The following is a 19,987-nucleotide window of genomic DNA, read 5'->3' on the forward strand; positions in this document are numbered from 1 at the left end:
CACTCCACTGCCACCCCACCCCCTTACTCTACAGAGCACCTGTTCATAAGTAGGCTATAATTAAACAAGTTACACTGTATTAAAACTTACTCTACAGGGCACCTGTTAATAAGCAGGCTTTAATTAAACAAGTTACCCTGTATTAAAACTTACTCTACAGGGCACCTGATAATGAGTAGGCTTTAATTAAACAAGTTACGCTGTGTTAAAACTTACTCTACAGGGCACCTGTTAATGAGTAGGCTTTAATTAAACAAGTTACATTGTATTAAAACTTAAATCCATAGTCTATAGAGTACCACTCACTGTGTAAGATTTAAACAAGTCACACTATATAACTTGGTAAGACTTGCCCTATTGAGCACCTGTCAATGAGAGAAGGCTTTAAACAAGTAACAGCATACTATGACTTACCCTATCGAGCACCAGGTGTCTGCGCTGGCCTCAGACTTGTCAATCGAGTTGCGGTATGACACAAAAGCATCATGGACTTTTCCCAGAGTAGAGAAACACCTGAAAAAAAAATTCAAAAAACTTACGTTCCACTCCAATAAAATTCTTCCTCACACAAATTGTAATCCAGTGTTCTGTCAGGCGTAGCGTTAGGTGGAATTGGTTTATTAGTCTCACACATATACATTGATAAGTTTTATACTATCCCCAAGGAGTGTCAAACAATCAGACTGTAAAATAATCAAGTTAATATTCACAAGAGACATTGCTTCCAGTCAGTGATTAGAAAAGTTTGCCTGTTAATTCACACCTATGACTAGACATAATTCAACATTGCCTACTTCACCTGACTGATCAAATTTGATCATTCCAATTTTTCTTTTCACCATAATAATTTGGTGTCACTTTTAATCATATCATTTGAACATTTCTTATTGAATATGATATTTTAAAAATTCTGTTAAAATAAAATGACACCAAATTAGATGGCCTGGGGGAAAGTTTCAAGGACTAGAATCGGTACGAACCTTCCCAAGAGGTACCAGGTCTGTCCGTTACCGTTGTCAGCTGCCAGGGATTCCTTGAGGTAGTGTACGGCTAGGGACTCCCTCCGATTCTTATCTCCAAGCTGTTCCGTGATGTGGTACAACCAACCTAAAAACAGCATCACAAATCTGTGCAACAACGGATGGCCAACAACAAATATCACATAAAAAAATCTCAGGACCCCAATACACCAATCTGTGCAACAACAGATAGGCAACGACAAACATCACATTAAAAAAATATCAGGACCCCAATACACCAATGACCTATCCCTGTCAACTTCATTTCACTGAGGACTCTGGAACATTGCAGAGTCTACGAGGGTGAGATTGACAAGTTGTTCACACTAACCACACATTTCTGAATAACACAACAGTATTTCATTAGCTCTGACACTGTAATTTATGTAAAGGACCCAGAAAATGTCCTCATCGTATTATCTACACATCTAAGAAACCAAACATAAACCACAATGAACTCTATGATGAATCTACGTCAAGTTCATTGATATGTAACTTCTGACATATCCAATTGTCCAATGAAAACATTACCTGAATTCTAGAATACGTTCAAGCTACACACATAATTTGTCATTACATTCCAACTATCTTTCTTGCACTGCTGGTTAATCAGATCATTTACACAAAATTTAATCTAGCATGTCAAAGTACAAAGTTAATTCTCCATTAATAAAGAAATGAAAATGAAAGTACACTGTACATAAATTCCATATAGTAAAAGAAAACTAGATAATATCCTACCACTGTTCTGTTCTATCTCAGCCATTGGTGAAATGCTTACTAGATCTGTCCTCTATGACTGAGGAATTTAATAGTGGGAAATCTTACACATGGATTTATTTATATCCTGCTACTACGTCAGAGAAAATATAACATCCTTTTACAGTGCAAGGCACGTTCGTGCAGTTTTACAAAAATCAATACAAGCAGTATATATACCCTTAACGGAATCGTGATAACTGACAGGAATATGTGACTGAGCGCAAGTAGTTTTCAAAACTAAAAGTAATATACACGAAACTGAATAACCACTTAGTGAATCCTAATTAGAGTATTAATTTGTATTTTTCATGAAATGGGGTCGCTTTCTTGACCTGTTGTGTCAGTGGTGTATTACACTGTCAGCTGTTCCAGAAATAGACATGCTAACCAGTCTATCTAGGTCACTCAATACTAGACACATATAATCAATACCAACAGTCTCCTGATGTTCTAACACATCTGGTCAATATTTACCCAACCACACAATGGGAGAGGGGGAAGAGAAAGTAGGCCAGGAATGGGGGGGGGGGGGGGGGATACCAATGTCCTCCTGCCCAGGATACTGGGTCATTACACAATGTACACATGACGGTCACACGAGATAACAAATAAGCTGGATTTCTTTCTAGTATCACGAGTACTGCAAATATTTCTACCTCATAAAATTAAATAATTTATCAAGTACAAGACGGGAGGGATGATTATTACTGTTTAGTCTGAAGATTCAGGATTTTTTCTCTTTATTTTCTTGTAGGCATTTCAGGGTCCTGGGGGTAAGAGGGAGTATAAATTTGATGTAAAATGATAATTCCCCCTATATAAAGGGAAAACTAGCATTAGCCTTACAAGAAAATTGAACTACTAGCCAGTACTTAGTGGAGATATATAGATTTGGAGGTAGAGGATAAGGGTGGGGGAGGGTGTTGACATATTAAATTAACTTATTTCCTAACGCACGGCGTTCCTCTTTAACTACTACAATAGCAGTAGATGAATGAATACTGAGAGAACAGTGATGACTTACCCAGCTGTTTGAGGGCTGTGGCCTTGACCTGAGGCTCGTTACCGTCCTGACTCTCAAACTGTTCGTAGGCCTCCTTGGCTTGCTTGTACTTTCCCTGTGAACGAGAATGTATGTACTGTACTAACTGCACTGTAGGTACTGCCTAGTATGACACGACATTGTCTTACCTTATTGACAAAACATCAAAAAGCAACTTATACATGACAGATATTTAATTGAAGTCAGAAAATAACTTCTATGAGTGATTTAAACTTGATGCCACATTCCTGAATTTAACAGGCATTATTCAGGCAAAAAGAAATGCAAGTTCAATTTTCATAATCACTCTAGTATAACATTGTTTTACCTGTAGACCAAAAATAAAAAGTACCGTCGAAAATGTACATATACTCTAAGTACAGTGAAAAAATCAAAAAAGAAAAAAACATTTCATTGATAAAAACACGGAATAAACTTTCATTTCAATTTCCCACTAATATATAACACAAGACTTGTTAAAATCCAGACCATTTTCTGACACCGTTGTTCAGTAGCAATAGCTCCACTCCTTTAGTTTACGGATAATCTGCTTCATTCACATCAATGCTCTGTAGGATACGTGATGCATTTCATAACCCCACAGGTATTTTATTTACAATAGATTTAAATCCCGGTTCTTATATACATGCGAAATTGACACTCTCTCTGACACGTGGGTGTTGTGATGTCACTCTATAGACGCATGTGTGGGCTCTTTTTGGAAATCAACAGCAGTGAAATCGATGTTTTTACATGCTTACAATACTTACAGGATCCGACCTTTGGTAAACTATGTCATACTTTATTTGAATTCAAACATTCAACAAATTCTCGTTGAAATATATATAGAGTACATTTATACACTTGAAAAAAAACACCTTTAAGACTGACATATATCACAATTTACTATCGAGTTTCCCTTAATGATGTAAGTCTGTAGTGTAAATGGTTCAAAATAGAATTTGTAGTTTTAGAAGAGCAGCAGCTGCTTCAGTGTTGCGAACTGAAGAATTTCACAGGTGAATAATTATAATTCATCTTTAGGATCTCAAGAGAAATCTGCAGGAGATTTTGTAATCTTTCTTCCTCCCTCTCTCCTTCCCTCTCTATTTCTATCTCTCTAGGCCCCCTCTCTCTCTTTCTCTCCATCTCTATTTCTATCTCTCTTGGCCCCCTCCCTTTCTTTCTCTCCATCTCTATTTCTATCTATAGCCCCCCTTCCTCTCTTTCTCTCCATCTCTATTTCTATCTCTCTTGGCCCCTCTCTCTCTTTCTCTCCATCTCTATTTCTATCTCTCTAGCCAGCCCCCTCCCTCTTTCTCTCCATCTCTATTTCTCTCTCTAGGCCCCTCCCTCTTTCTCTCCATCTCTATTTCCATCTCTCTAGCCCCCCCTTCTCTCCATCTCTATTTCTATATATCTAGGTCCCCCCTCTCTCTCCATCTCTATTTCTATCTCTCTAGCCCCCCCCCCCCTCCCTCTCTCTCTCAGATGATCTTGAAACCTTATTTCAGAAAACCAGCTGTCATACATATTGCAAAAACAGTTCAATTACCATCTGTGAAACAAGCCATTGTGTTTATAAATTTAAATTTGGTTTCTTAATTTACATCTAAAACAGAGGAAACAAGAAGACAATTATTATGGATATTCATACTAATAGTAAAAGGGAAGAATTATCCCTCACATGACGGAAAGGTTATTGTAAATTAAAATGCTATTATTAATAAATCAAAACAATCACTCAGTGTACGTTCAGAAAACAACTATTACATAATACTCGGTGTTTCTGAATTTTGTAAACATCTATGTGTCACCTCAATGTCAAGGTCACAGAACTATTCCAAACGTGATGTAATTGGCGGAGATGAATAATTCAAGCCCATTGGTGAGTTCCAAAAAATTCAAACTCGTTAGACTCTTACATAACCATAATGCACACCATTATTTCTCACTGTCAAGACTATAAGTTGCTGAAAATTAGCTGTCCTTATTTAGTTCTGATCATCCAATAGAAATATAACCAACAACCCAACCCCCCAAAAATATCACATAAAATGGACTGAACAAATGGTGTTTATTTTGTTTTGCATTCAAACCACTGGTCTCTGGTGTTTGTATTGTGGCTTTGTGCCTTTGTGATTCAAACTAATTAGGGACCACTTCAAAACACTTTTTTTCCACAACAATCTAGTTTTTAAGCTACTGGCAATAAACTCCATTACAATATGAAAATTGAAAGATTATTTGAAAAATAGGATTATAAATCTATAACATTTCATATCCTCAAATTGTTCATGCTCTTATAGAATTCCTTGAAAAATAAAACGGAGACAAAATGCATTACCAGTAAGCTACATTTATTAATCAGCTTAGCAAGTTTTATAAGCAAATACCCATTTTTGCAGGACCACCTTTAATTAGTATTTTAAAGTAATTTAAATTTGTAATTATCATTATCAGTATATAAACTTACCTGAATTTCCAACAGATGGGCAATATGGAGACGAACTAAAAAAAAAATAATTGAAAAAAAAATAATTTCAAACATTTGATTTAATTTAAGATTCTTGAAGGGAATTTTCATATCAGTACACACACATTTGCCATAATGATATATATTATGAAAATGTCATCAAGTACAACATGTATTCACTGTTTCTGAAAACTTGGAAATCTGTAATCTTGACAGTTTCTAGTAAAAATTACAATAAATACAATGCTAGATTTCATTACAAAAGGTCTAGTGCCAAACATTATTCAGGTCAACATTAGTTTTCAGTGAATTAATTCAAATAAGGATATTCTCTATAATACTTAACATGACATCTTCCTTGTAAACTTTCAGAATTAAATAAATCCGAAAACAAGGAAAAAGGAAGATCGTAATTTTGCTGAGATAGGAAACATTTTTCACATGAAATACTTAATGTCTCACTTTTATTCATAAAATTACTTATGCGTCAAAAGCAAACACCCATTAGCATATGTATTCACATCATTGTGAGGAAGTGTCCCATTTACATTTCTGTTAAATGGCATTCAATTATAAAATATCCAACAACGATTAAAACTAATCGGAGTAAAATTAGACATGGCTTAACTCCACTGTGCAAATTTAACCTATGTAGGTAACCTTGACTTAATCATTACATGACCTTGACCTTCAATTCAACTACATAGCTTTGACCTTGAACCTTTCAGTTAAACAAGTTTAACGTCTCACAAAGAGACACATAGACCAGACCAAAAACTATATATGCTCTCTGATGTTAATGTTCCATATATCATAAAAATAGATGCATAAGTTATATGGATCATATAAACATTATGTATCATAAAATTACATGGGCATATCATATGTATCATAATATTACATGGGCATATCATATGTATCATAGAATTATATTGGTATATCATATGTATCATAAAAATCTATATCAAAACATGTATTAAACTTTCAGTCATACATGTGTTACATTTCTGCTACAGTCATGGAGATTGGTAATCCGAGATTTCTCTGACTCTTACCCCCGCTTCTATATAAAAGCAGGGGTAAGAGTCAGAGGAATCTCGGATTAGGAGATTGGGGGTCATTTCCTGCAGATTTTATTGACAAAGTTTCAAAATATGAAGCATTTTCAACTCAATATATGAATATCAATGGCATATTCTCCTGTCCCACAAAATACTGGTAACAGATTGGTTTCCTTGAAAAATGAACTCTTCTTATAAAGATCATTTGATATTTTGGTCAGGGAGATTTTTGACTGCTTACGATAGGACATTTATTTTTAACACTGCTAGATTCTGGGAGCCTCTCGACTGATCTAGGATTTATAACAAGTATGTTTAACCCATCTTCAAGTTATCATATGTATGTTTAACCCATCTTCATGAATGCTTTCATGTTAGCTGCTCAAGACAATTGTTACTTACTCTGAGCCTTAGAGAGAGAACATTTGTTGGAGTCACTCAATGCCTGTCGGAAATGCTGAAAAGAAACAAACACGTCATTACAAGACCTACCAGGGCCAATCAGATGTGTTGACGAGGACAGCTCACTTACACCGAGGATCCAGAACAAACTTACTTCATGTTATGATGTAATTTGTCGTGCAAGCTAAGAATTTTCAAATTTTAAACGACATGGAAATTTCTAGGAATTTCCCGTCAGTATGATATGCATTAAGCTTTAAAGCTCATTCTCCCCGAGTAAGTAGTAAGTGATGTAGGTTTTTTTCTCCTTCAGAATCCATAAAAAATGCCGTCTAACGAAAAATGTCTTTTCCTTTTAGATGTCTCTTTTCAATAACAATATTGGTGACTGTGAGAGGCCGTATTATCAATATAAATATACACAATAGCAATAATGGTGACTGTGAGAGGCCGTATTATCAATATAAATATACACAATAAACAGTTGTGATATAGTGTATCTGATCATGTAATATGCATATTTTTGACAGCAACCATACAAAACAACAACAAATCACCATCATATTCTGATTCCGCTTCAGTCTGCCTGTCTGTATATACATCTCTCAAACTTTTTTCCACTACTTTATTCAAACCTACAGATCATCTTTTAACAAACTTCACAAAACACAGACTTCTAGGTCAAAGCGATAAAATCTGTTCACTGACAGCTCACGTTCTGATCGTTTACATGACAAAATGATGTCCAACCATTTTTTCCCCTAAAACTACTGAGGGACAAAACATGTGGCAAAAGAGCAGATGACCCTCTCTGTCCCCAAATGAACTGTAGGGTCTCAATGGGGGGGGGGTACCACAAACAACCCACTCATACTACTATGTATTTCAAGTTCATGATGTAGATCAAAACAAATTCCAATTCTGGCCTCAAAGGTGAGTGACACTGACGAGGACATTTATGGAGAATCCCAGGGGACCAGCATCATTTTTGTGAGACTGACAAGTAGTGTATAGAGTCCATGTGTTGCAGGTGAAAATAAGATGATTTCATATTAACAGAGTATGTCTAAAGAACAAATAATTTTTGTGACAAGATGCTTGACGATAATGATAGACCACGGTGGTCTTGTTTGACTGTTCTTCGAGATGCTTGACGATAATGATAGACCACGGTGGTCTTGTTTAACTGTTCTGCGAGATGCTTGACGATAATGATAGACCACGGTGGTCTTGTTTAACTGTTCTGTGAGCCTTCTTGACATGTCAGTGTTGGTGTTTTACAGGACGTATCGTACCTTGATACTTGCGTCGTGGTTCTGTAGGGTTTTGTGTTGGTGTTTTACAGGATGTATCATACTTCGATACTTGCGTCGTGGTTATGTAGGGTTTTGTGTTGGTGTTTTACAGAATGTATCGTACCTTGATACTTGCGTCGTGGTTATGTAGGGTTTTGTGTTGGTGTTTTACAGGACGTATCATACTTCGATACTTGCGTCGTGGTTATGTAGGGTTTTGTGTTGGTGTTTTACAGGATGTATCGTACCTTGATACTTGCGTCGTGGTTATGTAGGGTTTTGTGTTGGTGTTTTACAGGATGTATCGTACCTTGATACTTGCGTCGTGGTTATGTAGGGTTTTGTGTTGGTGTTTTACAGGACATATCGTACCTTGATACTTACGTCGTGGTTATGTAGGGTTTTGTGTTGGTGTTTTACAGGACATATCGTACCTTGATACTTGCGTCGTGGTTATGTAGGGTTTTGTGTTGGTGTTTTACAGGATGTATCGTACCTTGATACTTGCGTCGTGGTTATGTAGGGTTTTGTGTTGGTGTTTTACAGGATGTATCGTACCTTGATACTTGCGTCGTGGTTATGTAGGGTTTTGTGTTGGTGTTTTACAGGACATATCGTACCTTGATACTTGCGTCGTGGTTATGTAGGGTTTTGTGAATCAGCCCCAGACGTATATGGATCTCGTTTGCTCGTTTAAATCCAGGCTCTGTATACAGCACTTGCTGAAATGCACGAGTTGCCCTGTTGAAAAAAGTAAATAAATTACAATTTCAGTAAAAATCACATTTATGTAGATTTTTACCACAATTCTGGTAAAGTCAAAATAAAACTTAAGTACAACAAAGTTCTTCTCAACCACATCCATCAAAAAACCTATCAAAATACACTGCATATATTCAAATAATAACTTTAAATGAAAATTTGTTGCTATTTATATCCAATACATGTCTGATCATACTGCGTCATGCTGTTTTGCATTATTATGATGAATTAAATGACTATTAATGATTCTTACGTACACGGCAATATCAGATGTCAACACTAGCAATGCATGGCTCTATTTATAGAGCAATACAAATCACACAATTATAGTAATCGTGATATCAACCCCACTGTAATCCAATCAAAACTCCCAAATAGCCGTCCGTAATCTAACAGTGTCAAGGTCATTTGTCTGACAGAATATCATTGATTGTTAGACACTTAATGAAGGTAAATATTGCAGTAAGATGCATTTCATCCTCAGAACTTCGACAAGTACTATGCATCATCAACAGGTAGACATCATAAAGTCTCTCTCTCTCTCTTACTTTCTCTCTCTCTGATCTAATAAACACGGAGTGACTTCCTATGAATTCCATCAACTACATTGAAAGGTTATTTTGGCCAGTATAATCAGAAATGATTTATGTCATCAACTTGATCTGACCCCCCCCCCCTCCCCCTCTCACTATACAGTGATTACAAGATCTCAAAATAGAGTAGTCTCCACTTCTTACAATGCACAATGTCATTACCCTAGATTTTTAACTGTCTCCCCTTCACTTCTTTTGTATAGTTTCAACATCAACATCTGTCTCTAAACTTGAACACGTTAACAGAGAAATCATCAATAACTCTGTCATTTCTTTTTCCTTGAAACCAATAAAACAACCCATCCATTTAGCATAAAATATCTTTCAAATTCTTTATAAGCAAATGAAAACATCACAGGCTTTGTCAACTATGAAACAAAAATCAATATCAGAAGACAGTGTTGCATGCAGCACATCTACGCAAGCAAAAGCACGTCACAAATCGCAGAACAAGAAACCTTTCTAACCATCCCCTATAATTAATGAATTGGTACAGCTAAACAATACTGCATTCAAACACGTACTCAGGGTGACGCAAAACATCTTAGCATCAAAGACTACATAGAACTTTGTGCAACTCGAACAAAGAAATTGGGTTGACGGTAAAGTTTAAAGCACCCTCTAGAGGAAAAGGCTTTTCCTACCTTCCTGGTGCACGCAATAATAGATTGATTATTTTATCTAACAGAAATGAAAGTAGAATGGTTAAATATGTAGTAACAATTATGAATGAAAGCTGGGCATAATGACAGAGTGGGCGGATAACAATTTGTAAAACAATCCCCACAAACAAACAAGTCAAAACAACAATCTTCTGATAGGAAAAAATCTGCCAGTGACAAATCAATCTAAAAATAGGAGCAATTAAACTCCATTGTTTATGATATTTGAACTTATCTATTTTCCATTATCAATTGACAATTAAGGTAAGAATTTGTGGTGGTATTTCTAATCAGTGATTTTACTTACAATGTAGTAGAGGTAATTTACCTGACTGAGTCCTGGACTAATTAGTGAGGTACAGGTAGGACAGATACACCTGGCTGACAGAACACAGGTAAGTATGTGATCTGTTCAGACATGTACTCAGATTTGTGCTGACATTGAACAATGTGCCACATTCCTAAGGACCTGGGTTTTATTTGTCTGTGACCTACAATCTCTTAACAGGTTACACACACATTGCAAGGTCAGGTATTCATCTAAATATAGCACCCAATACACCCACAGTATACAATCATACATATACATACATAAAACTACCCATGTGTGTAAACTCCTGGGCTTTGTTCAGGTGTACATTTTATGGGAAATTTGAATGAATCAATTTCAACAAGAGCTTTATTATATGGGAATAGCCTTGAAGAATCAAACATTACAGCAATCAAACACACACCCCTGTCACTATTTTAATACCCCTTGGATATCTTAATCCAGCAGAACCAACAGGCAGTGTAAAGAGTTTTCAACAGATCAGCCTTTGTAATCAACATACATATTCACAATTCAACTCCCTAACTGTCCAACAGGAGCTTGGAGAAAGAGCAGATCTCCAGTTTAGAATTAAAAAGAAATCAAATGGCCCTTTTAATGGAGAGAAGAAAAAAATCTCCTTCTATAATGAACTGCTTCCAATACAAAGATCAAACTCCTTTCATCTCCACCTCACTGAAAAGCTATCAAAATTCCACTTAGTGAAGTAGATGACTCATAATTCTCCAAAATAAAATGATATCCTGAATTATAAATTTTAGGGGCACCTTGGTCAATTTTCTAAAACCCAGCCATTTATTTATTTATCAATTTATCTATGGACTCTAATATTCAATCTGGTCTTGATCCAGTAACCTTAGTATTGAGGTCAAGATGCCAGAACTCAGGTATGCTTACAAAGAAAACCCAACAATCCTATCTTGCAGACATAAGGCTTGGCCTGGACAAATAAATCCCAACAATCAACATTACCTGGACAGGAAAGGGTCGGACAATGATTAGATTTTACATCAATGAACCAATCCCTAGTTGCAGGTATGAGAGAATCTCATCTGTCCCCCCCCCCTCCCCCTCAATCCTGACAGCCCCCTCCCCCTCCTCCTTTTCAGTGCTTCTGTATCATCTGACTAGAGGGTCTTTGTTTTTATCTCCACCCTTTACCCACAATTTGTCAAGTTTTTGCCCCTGATTTCCTTTCCTCTCCCTAGCCCCACCTCACCACATTCTTAGTGGCAACTTAGTGCTCCTACATCATAAATATCTTTACTTTTAATGAATTCTCTGATGAATATTTTAAGATCTTTGATTCATTTTCTGATAAATAAATATATCATCACTTATGACTCAGTACATCAAATCTCATTTATACTGCTTTATCTTTCAGGGGGTAAAATACTAAACAGCCACAATAACCACAGCGACCACATTAAAAGTTGTCCTGGCTCTTTGGCTTTGTTATATAGCTATCAACACAAATAACTTGTCAGAATATTACCCAGGGGAGTGCAGTTCTGACAGCTGCCACAGATTCTCCTACAATGTCTCCTTCCAAGACAACAACTCCTGATCTAGATTGGAGTTGTTTACATGTACCCTGTCACCTCTTGTTTTGAGGCATTAACCACACTCTCGTCATCCCACAGCTTCGATGATCCTCTAAACCTTTCTCCATCACAGAATCTGAGCCTTATCTACTGGTCAACTGCAGATGGTCAACGTTTTCCCATCACAGAGCCTTAGCCTCATTTTTTGGTCAACCCTTCCCCCATCACAGAACCTAAGTCAGCCTCATCTAATGGTCAACCCTTCCCCATATTCCCATCAGAGAACCAGAGCCCGACCTTTTCTATTGGACAACCCTTCCCAACCAGAGCCTTAGCCTCATCTATTGGTCAACCATTTCCCATCACAACTGAGCCTAAGCCTCATCTATTGGTCAACATTTCCTTATCCCTAATCTATTGGTCAACTCATCCCTCATCTGTCTTGACAACCCTCCCTGATGAAAGCCTTGTCTGTCCAACAACCTTCCCCATGATCTCTCTTAACCTCATTAAACTGCTCTAATACAGAGTTCATTAATCATCAAGGCATCCCAACCTCGCTGTCACTCCTTTAGTTTTATGGTTACTCACATTTAAAATGAAACATTAGACCAACTTACCTCAATACTTATGAGTGATGCCTTGCCCTAACAATTATTGTATGACTCTGAGACTTGAGCATTCCAGGATTCCACTTATTAAGTTGAATGTACAACATCACTGTGATTCAGCAGAAACAATACTGTAGCAAAATCTAGGTCACTTGGTCAACTCGGTGACATTCAAGATTTATATGGCTGTACTAAGTATTAACATACATAAAGGTGTATGCTAAACAGTGACCTTGACCTCGATATTTAGAGAATGATATACTACAACAGCTTCACTTCATTAAACACATGTTGGGACAATACAAGATAATCTGAGATTCCTCTGACCCACCCCCTCGTTTTGTGAGAATGTGTGTACATACACGTAAGTATAATCCAGTTAGCAGTGCATGGGTTAGACAACAGAATAAGGAACCAGGATTCTAACTCGTGTAAGATAGCAAATCCTCATCTTGGAACCTTCTAAAAACCACCTTACCCAAACCTGTCAATATATCTGGCCATGACAATTCATATGACTATTTATAGCAAACTGACCAATGTCTAGTACACAAATGACCAGCATCTATTATAAAATATGTATCTATTATTTCCTTCTGGTCAGTTTCTACATAGAAAGGCCACAATCGATCGACAGCCCTACATGCCTTCATCCTTTGTCTAAGACAGGTACCGGTAAAATTTCACTACCTAATTCTTTAATTTCCTTGACCTTCTTACGTGACCTGACCTAAGGTAATCATTGTTTTACTCTGGAGTAAACAGGAAAAAACAAAGAGAGACTGATTATTCTACAAGAACAAAGAATGAGCAGACCTGAGAGAGTCCTCCGTCAGAACTTCAGTACTCTGTGAGTACCAGTGGCTTCTAGTGATCACAGGTCAATAAAGTCACATCGTCATTAAACAGATCTATGTGGACGACTCACTATGTAACTGATACACAGACATGATCAGCCTGACACACGTGGGATTTTCCTTTATTTACTTGTAATCTTTAGATTACGTCATCCACATTTTTTTAAGCTGCTGTAGTACTACGTCCTGTTTTCGTTACGTAACAGGAAACCCAACACTCTTTGTCTCGTTCTTTTTAACTTGTCCTTTGCATCAAACGTACCTACCATCTGTTTCTGATTTATGGAAACACATTAAATACACTGAAGCTTGTCTGGAGAAGACCAATGATTTTACGATGTCAAAAAGGAAACAAATCAATTATTTAAAAACTCAATGTTATATATAACCCCCCTTGTCCTTAAATTCACTTCATGGCTTCCAGTACTTTCAGGTAGGTGTAAACTTCTGGGGTAATTAGAGCTACCTCTAAGTTTTTAGTATTTGCTGCTGTGTATCTATAACTCACTCTCACATGCAAACCTTCAGACAAAAACTCCCATTCCACAAAACTCCTACTGTTAGATAGCCTCACAGATGGAAGATCAAAGTCCCGGGCCTGACAATGGCTGCCTCAGGTCCCCTCCTTTCCCCTTCAGTGAAGGTTTTATCCTAACCCATTCATGCTGTCCCTCAATATTGAAGTCAGAGTGGGACAACACAAAACAATGTTTCTGGCCAGATGTACAGCCAATTAAAAGTCTTGTATCAAACCTGAGGGACAAGTACTCTGCTCTGCCTTAATGACCCCAGGACACAAACAAGAAATGTTAACAATAAGATAATCTAAATCAAAGACCCACTGGACATGAAAACATGCAATAGCAGACAAAAAAAAACCCCAAGAATGATTAGGAGAAAAAAAATCACCTGGCTTACATACATTTTTGATATAATGTATGAAAAACTTTTAATTGAATTAAAAATTGAAACCACTGAAAAACATTTCTAGAAGCTCTTCATACTAAGAGTTTTTATACCAGCATATATCACACACCTGATTAAACTTTGATCTCTCAGCTGAGATCTAAGCAATGATGAAATAAATGGACTACAAACATATTGATGAATGAAAGATTGTGTGTATATATGCACAAAAACATGAGGCCTGCAGACTGGTGTGCAGATCGACTGTGTGACACTAGAGGCTGGAGTAATAGAGAGTGGGAGGAATCACGTGTAACACTGGGGGGGACATCCCACTTTATCAGTGTCAGACACAGATTCCCCATCAAATATTTCACTTCCACTTTTCTGTGCTAGCTTGTAACATCCCTATACTCACTTTTTCTTTCATAAAAGTTTCTGAGTGCAATTAACTGATGGGTTTTCAAGGAAATGATTTGAGAATAAAATCTCTGTTGTTATACCCTTGTATGTGTAACAGATGATGTCCTGTTGTGACAATCAGCTGTGAGGACAGTACAGAGCAAACAACTTCCTTCCTACTGACTACTACAAATGTCAGCACCAACCAATGTCTACGTTTTCCCGTATCATTACATCCTGCATCATACGAGACAGGAAGATAAAATCCATAACAAAACGTTTCTCCCAACACATGTATCATTTGATGATTTTATATTTATGCTGTACATGTACAGTGACAAATACTGAACACTGAAGCTATAGATGCTAATAATACTAGCTACAGTAAGAGTCTCCCCCACCCCCCACCCACACCCCTGGTCTCCTCTACCATGGCCTCATTATACAATTCATCTTATCATCTTATAGTGTCTTATAAATGCTATCCATGAATTTTGACACGTAGAAGGAAATGTTTAACTATGAGCAAGAAGTGTCTTAAAACACACCGCACACCAGACTCACCATAAAGCAATGTAGCACACTGAATACAGCACACTGAACTACACTCACTGTAACCTCAGGCAGATTTATCAAACTCCAATATGTCACCAGAGCATGAGGGAAAAATCTATAATTTATCTGGGCTATCCATCTGACAGCAGCTGCTGTTGACCTCCCCCTCTCATCTCCTACCTTGTGGTCCCTGGGGTCAGGCTCCTGTGTAACACACTCCCCCAGTCTCCCACCTGCAGGTTCTTCACCCCGTGTAACCCTCTACAATCCCTGCCTCACTCCCCCAGCAACAACTTTCAGTAATCAGCCCTCCTCCACTCTCAACCCACAGACTGGCTGATCAATAACACAGGCATGTCTTACAACAGATAATTGATGAGCTTTAACAGTTCCAATCTCGCATTTCCTGGGATAGCCTGTTTATATCCATCTACTCCGTACACAATGGGCTTTATGTAAAGTTGACGGGGATTATTCTGGTTAATGCTATCTCATCCAAGATGTACATGATGGAGCCGCCTTTTGAATCACATTTGTTCTCTCTACTGACTCAAAAGATAAAAATTCATCTTCAAATGTACACAGGACTCCCGACTCTTCCACTGAATATCACAGGCAGGTGACTGAGACCGGGGCTGATGTTTCATTTCATTAAGGAACACTTTCTGACTAAGACCCAATCTGTATTTTATTGAAGGAAACTAGATAGTTTAATGCTAGCTTTGACAATGGTTCCATCTTCATAAAATGGAGAGACAAAACCCGTCATCTGCCTGTCAATGCTGAAGATATTCACAGACCTGAAACTGAAGCTTTTACTTCAAATCTTCTCAATTTTTGCCAAATCCTCAATGGAAACCATGGTAACTGAATCTCTCCCTCATTTCTTGATTCAGAGTGTTTATACTAACAAATTGGCTTTGTTGATTCCTTAAATTGTGTCCATATTGAGAACAGTTCTATAAGCTCAGTGCAGCAGAGAATATAACTACCTATATATACATACTGACCAGACAATTAATACTCATATTCATAATGTTTAGATAATGCTGGATCTGTACATTCCTCTAATCTATTTCACATGTTGCAGTCCAGATATGACATTTTCATTGGGTGACTCACAGCAATGGACACACCTTTCACTGAACCTCAGTTGGAGATACTTCAGGGCATTGTCACTGTGTCAACAATTCTACTCAACAAAACCCTACAGTCCACCCCTATCTAACTCTCCATAGCCCAAATTCCTAATCACCAGATCATGACCTGGTTTGGCTGTTTAAAGTGAAAGGTGCTTCAACTGATCACAATTTATACTAATGTTGAAAGAATTTGACACTAATTGATTCTCATACAGTTCAAAGAATAGAAAATTCTAACAACCATCCAAACTGGAGCTGCTAGTAATAAGCCATTTCCATTTGTATCACTACTGGCAATTCATGCACAAAAACTAGACAAAGCTCAGGTTCACTGCTGTAAAGCATTTCACTCCCTGCAGAGAGCTCTCTTTGTTGCCCTGATCAGTGGAACACAAAGATAGACCCACACAGCATCCCGGCCAGATACAGTAGAGAGCAGAAAGGAAGGTCAGAGCACTGACCGCTACCTGCACCAACAGAATGGGTCAAAAGTTTACTTAATCGCCCTAGTTATTGAAGTAACTTAGTAATAAATAAGTATATATATATATATATATATATATATATATATATATATATATATATATATACATACATACACCACAGCTTGCCAGTAGCCTAGTTCATGTAAATCACTATGTTAACGAGGAAAAGAACAAAAAAGATACTAAAAAAATAACCAGCTCTTATATTACATGCAAATCAAGCTTTAACTACCTATTAAAAACAAACACAAACTGCTCTTTCAACATTGAACTCATTAAAAACAAAGATCAGAGAAAACACTCAGGCCTTCTAATTGATCAGTACCAGCAAACTTCAGAGCTGTCAATATAAGAAGAGGGATTGGTATGTTGACAGAGATATTAGATAGCTTAGTAAATTGTCACAGTGTGAGTACTACTGTGTGTGTCAGTGACCTACAAACGAGTCATTCACAGGGTCAGTGACCGAGGGTCACATGGCTACCAGCCAACACTATCTGAACTGGAGTAACTAACCCGCACTAATCTCACATTACCTACCATTACTATAAAATCATCATCTTCTACAAGCTTTCCTGCTCATCTCTGTTTACTGTTCCTTTCATTTCTTTAAGAGTTGATGGAGTCTCCTTGTTGCATTAATATAATTACTGAAAATGCCATCCCATCCTCACCCCCTGTCTAAGTGTTAGAACCCCCTTGTCTAAGTTAAACTTTTCTATGTTAGATCCATGATCCTCCTGTCTAATTTAAACTTTTCCATATTACAGACCCCACCCTCCTGTCTATGTTAACCTTCTCTGTTACAGACCCCACCTCCTGTCTAAGTTAACCTTCTCTGTTACAGACCCCACCCCCACCCCCTGTCTAAGTTAACCTTCTCTGTTACAGACCCCACCCCCTGTCTAAGTTAACCTTCTCTGTTACAGACCCCACCCCCTGTCTAAGTTAACCTTCTCTGTTACAGACCCCACCCTCCTGTCTAAGTTAACCTTCTCTGTTACAGACCCCACCCCCTGTCTAAGTTAACCTTCTCTGTTACAGACCCCACCCCCTGTCTAAGTTAACCTTCTCTGTTACAGACCCCACCCCCTGTCTAAGTTAACCTTCTCTGTTACAGACCCCACCCCCTGTCTAAGTTAACCTTCTCCATGTTAAACTTGACCTACAAAGTAACAATGTCTCTGAACATTGCTGTGTCTGCACATTGCTGTGGAAATGGAAGGGAGCCAGAAGATAGATATTTACGATGAAAATCATCAAAACAAAAGAAATCAAGCACGGCATAACGTCTAGGTTACCTAAAAATATCTCATGATGATGCCTTAAAAAATGTAAACAAGCCACACCAGCAAATATCAGGTGAGATGTGACCTAGTTTTACCACCACTATAGTGACAGATCATTATAATGGGGGGATATATAGTCAGACAAACATTCCCAAACCATGAGCTCAAGAAACTCAATATATGAGAAATATGTAGAATATACATGATGGTGATAACATGATAACCTTGAAGTGAGATAACCGTCAATGTGTACAAGGGTTTATCCTGACGGTATAGATACATAAAGGTTACACTATGAAACTGAATCAATACTACGTAGAAACCGACTCAGACGACTCTTAATCTAAAGAATGCCATGCTAATTGTGAAAATGAAAAGCACCTGCCCCCTAAAAAATACCAAATGGAAACCATGCGTGTGCATACGTGCGATCTGACAGGTACGGATTTTCCACCTGTAGTGCCTTTGTGACCTCGGGGCCCTTAGGCTAGTGCAGGGCCAATACACCCAAAAAAAAACAGTCCCTGAATAAAACCTTCAGCCCACTTGGGGTGTTTCGCTCTGTGGTTATTATGTCTGCTGCCACAGCTAGTGATCATAATCTGCAAAATGCTGCACATCTGCTGGCTTGAATTCAGCAACAGATGCAAGACTCTATACTAAAACAAAGGCATACATTGTTTTTTTCCCTCTTGACAACTTGTATCAAATTCAGATCAACACCAAACAAAGAACTTTCCATATCATTCATCCCTAAAAGACAGACCTTGATATGCTCAGAAGCAATTACAAAGTCACTGAGCAGAAAATCTCTGAGGGGATTGTTCTTAGCATGAAGATCCTTGACTACATAATCTGTGGGTGCCCCTGTAGAGGAGTATAGTGGTAATGTAAACAGCACAGGACACTTCTCCCATTATCTCCAGTCACCAAGGCAAATCTTGGCATCTATGGCACCACAAGATTTATCTTCAGTAAGCCTGTCTACAGAAGATTGCAATTTAACAGTCAGTCAGTCTCTTGACCCAATTCTACCAGCTTTTGACCAGTAAGATTTCTGAGTATTGACACTTGAGAATCTGGGGAATGTGACTACAGATCTGACTGAGAGAGGGTGACCTCAAATGTCAAAGAAACAGGAAAATTTAGCATGACACTCAGATCTAACACAGTTGACTTCTTTATGACTGTAAATGTATGAAAACACAGATGTTATTTATTATAGGGCCCTAACAGTGGAACGTTCACTCAGAAGGGCAATGCTTGTGTCACGACCCCTGTGGTGAATGGCCTTACTGGATGGCAGGTTTGAACTCAGGGGGTGCATCTCAAAAGTCAAAACAGCCTGACCACTTTATTTACAAACATTGACATCATGAATTTGTTACAGTTCACATGAACACGGCAATAAGCGTATATGGACTGTAACAGATTTCCCAGAGAACCACATGCTCCATAAAGTTTTCTGCTGAGAGCAAGTACACACAGGCATTGAACATTGATGAACTCCTTCTCCAAATCCTGTACAGCATCTTACCAGCTGCATGAATTCCTCCCTCCACTCAAAAATCCCTGCTGACTTCAGCAGATTGTAGCCTCCACAATACAACATTCTTTCAGGTTTATTGGACAAGGCGTCTGATCAGGCTCCTTTAGATTCGGTTATGAATTTTCAGAGTGGGTATATCATGAAACCAGCGTGAAGTACATACAAACAAAATAGGAGGAAATCTCCATGTGTATGCCACATGTACAACATCTCGTCTCTCGTCCACCAGCTGGCTAGTCTGT

At 37.9% G+C, this 19,987-nt stretch overlaps 1 protein-coding gene across 4 annotated transcripts in view; it reads right to left on the reverse strand.

Moving 5' to 3' along the window:
* Nucleotides 1-19,987, reverse strand: part of LOC125660422 (histone demethylase UTY-like) — a 50,594-nt gene that overhangs the window by 14,382 nt on the left and 16,225 nt on the right. The window contains exons 1-7 of one of the 4 annotated variants that reach the window (XM_048892247.2): nt 9,575-10,910; nt 8,678-8,798; nt 6,763-6,817; nt 5,300-5,334; nt 2,806-2,899; nt 981-1,107; nt 415-513 (exon numbers count right to left, since the gene is read on the reverse strand). In XM_048892247.2, coding sequence (XP_048748204.1) covers nt 415-513; nt 981-1,107; nt 2,806-2,899; nt 5,300-5,334; nt 6,763-6,817; nt 8,678-8,798; nt 9,575-9,630 — 587 coding nt within the window. In that variant the 5' untranslated portion in view covers nt 9,631-10,910. Of the gene's footprint in view, nt 1-414; nt 514-980; nt 1,108-1,760; nt 1,915-2,805; nt 2,900-3,312; nt 3,445-5,299; nt 5,335-6,762; nt 6,818-8,677; nt 8,799-9,574; nt 10,911-19,987 lie in introns of those variants that run through there. The other 3 variants (XM_048892246.2, XM_048892249.2, XM_048892250.2) reach the window with 3 other exon arrangements.

This window comes from Ostrea edulis, chromosome 9, assembly GCF_947568905.1.
Source record: "Ostrea edulis chromosome 9, xbOstEdul1.1, whole genome shotgun sequence".
Classification (NCBI taxonomy): domain Eukaryota; kingdom Metazoa; phylum Mollusca; class Bivalvia; order Ostreida; family Ostreidae; genus Ostrea; species Ostrea edulis.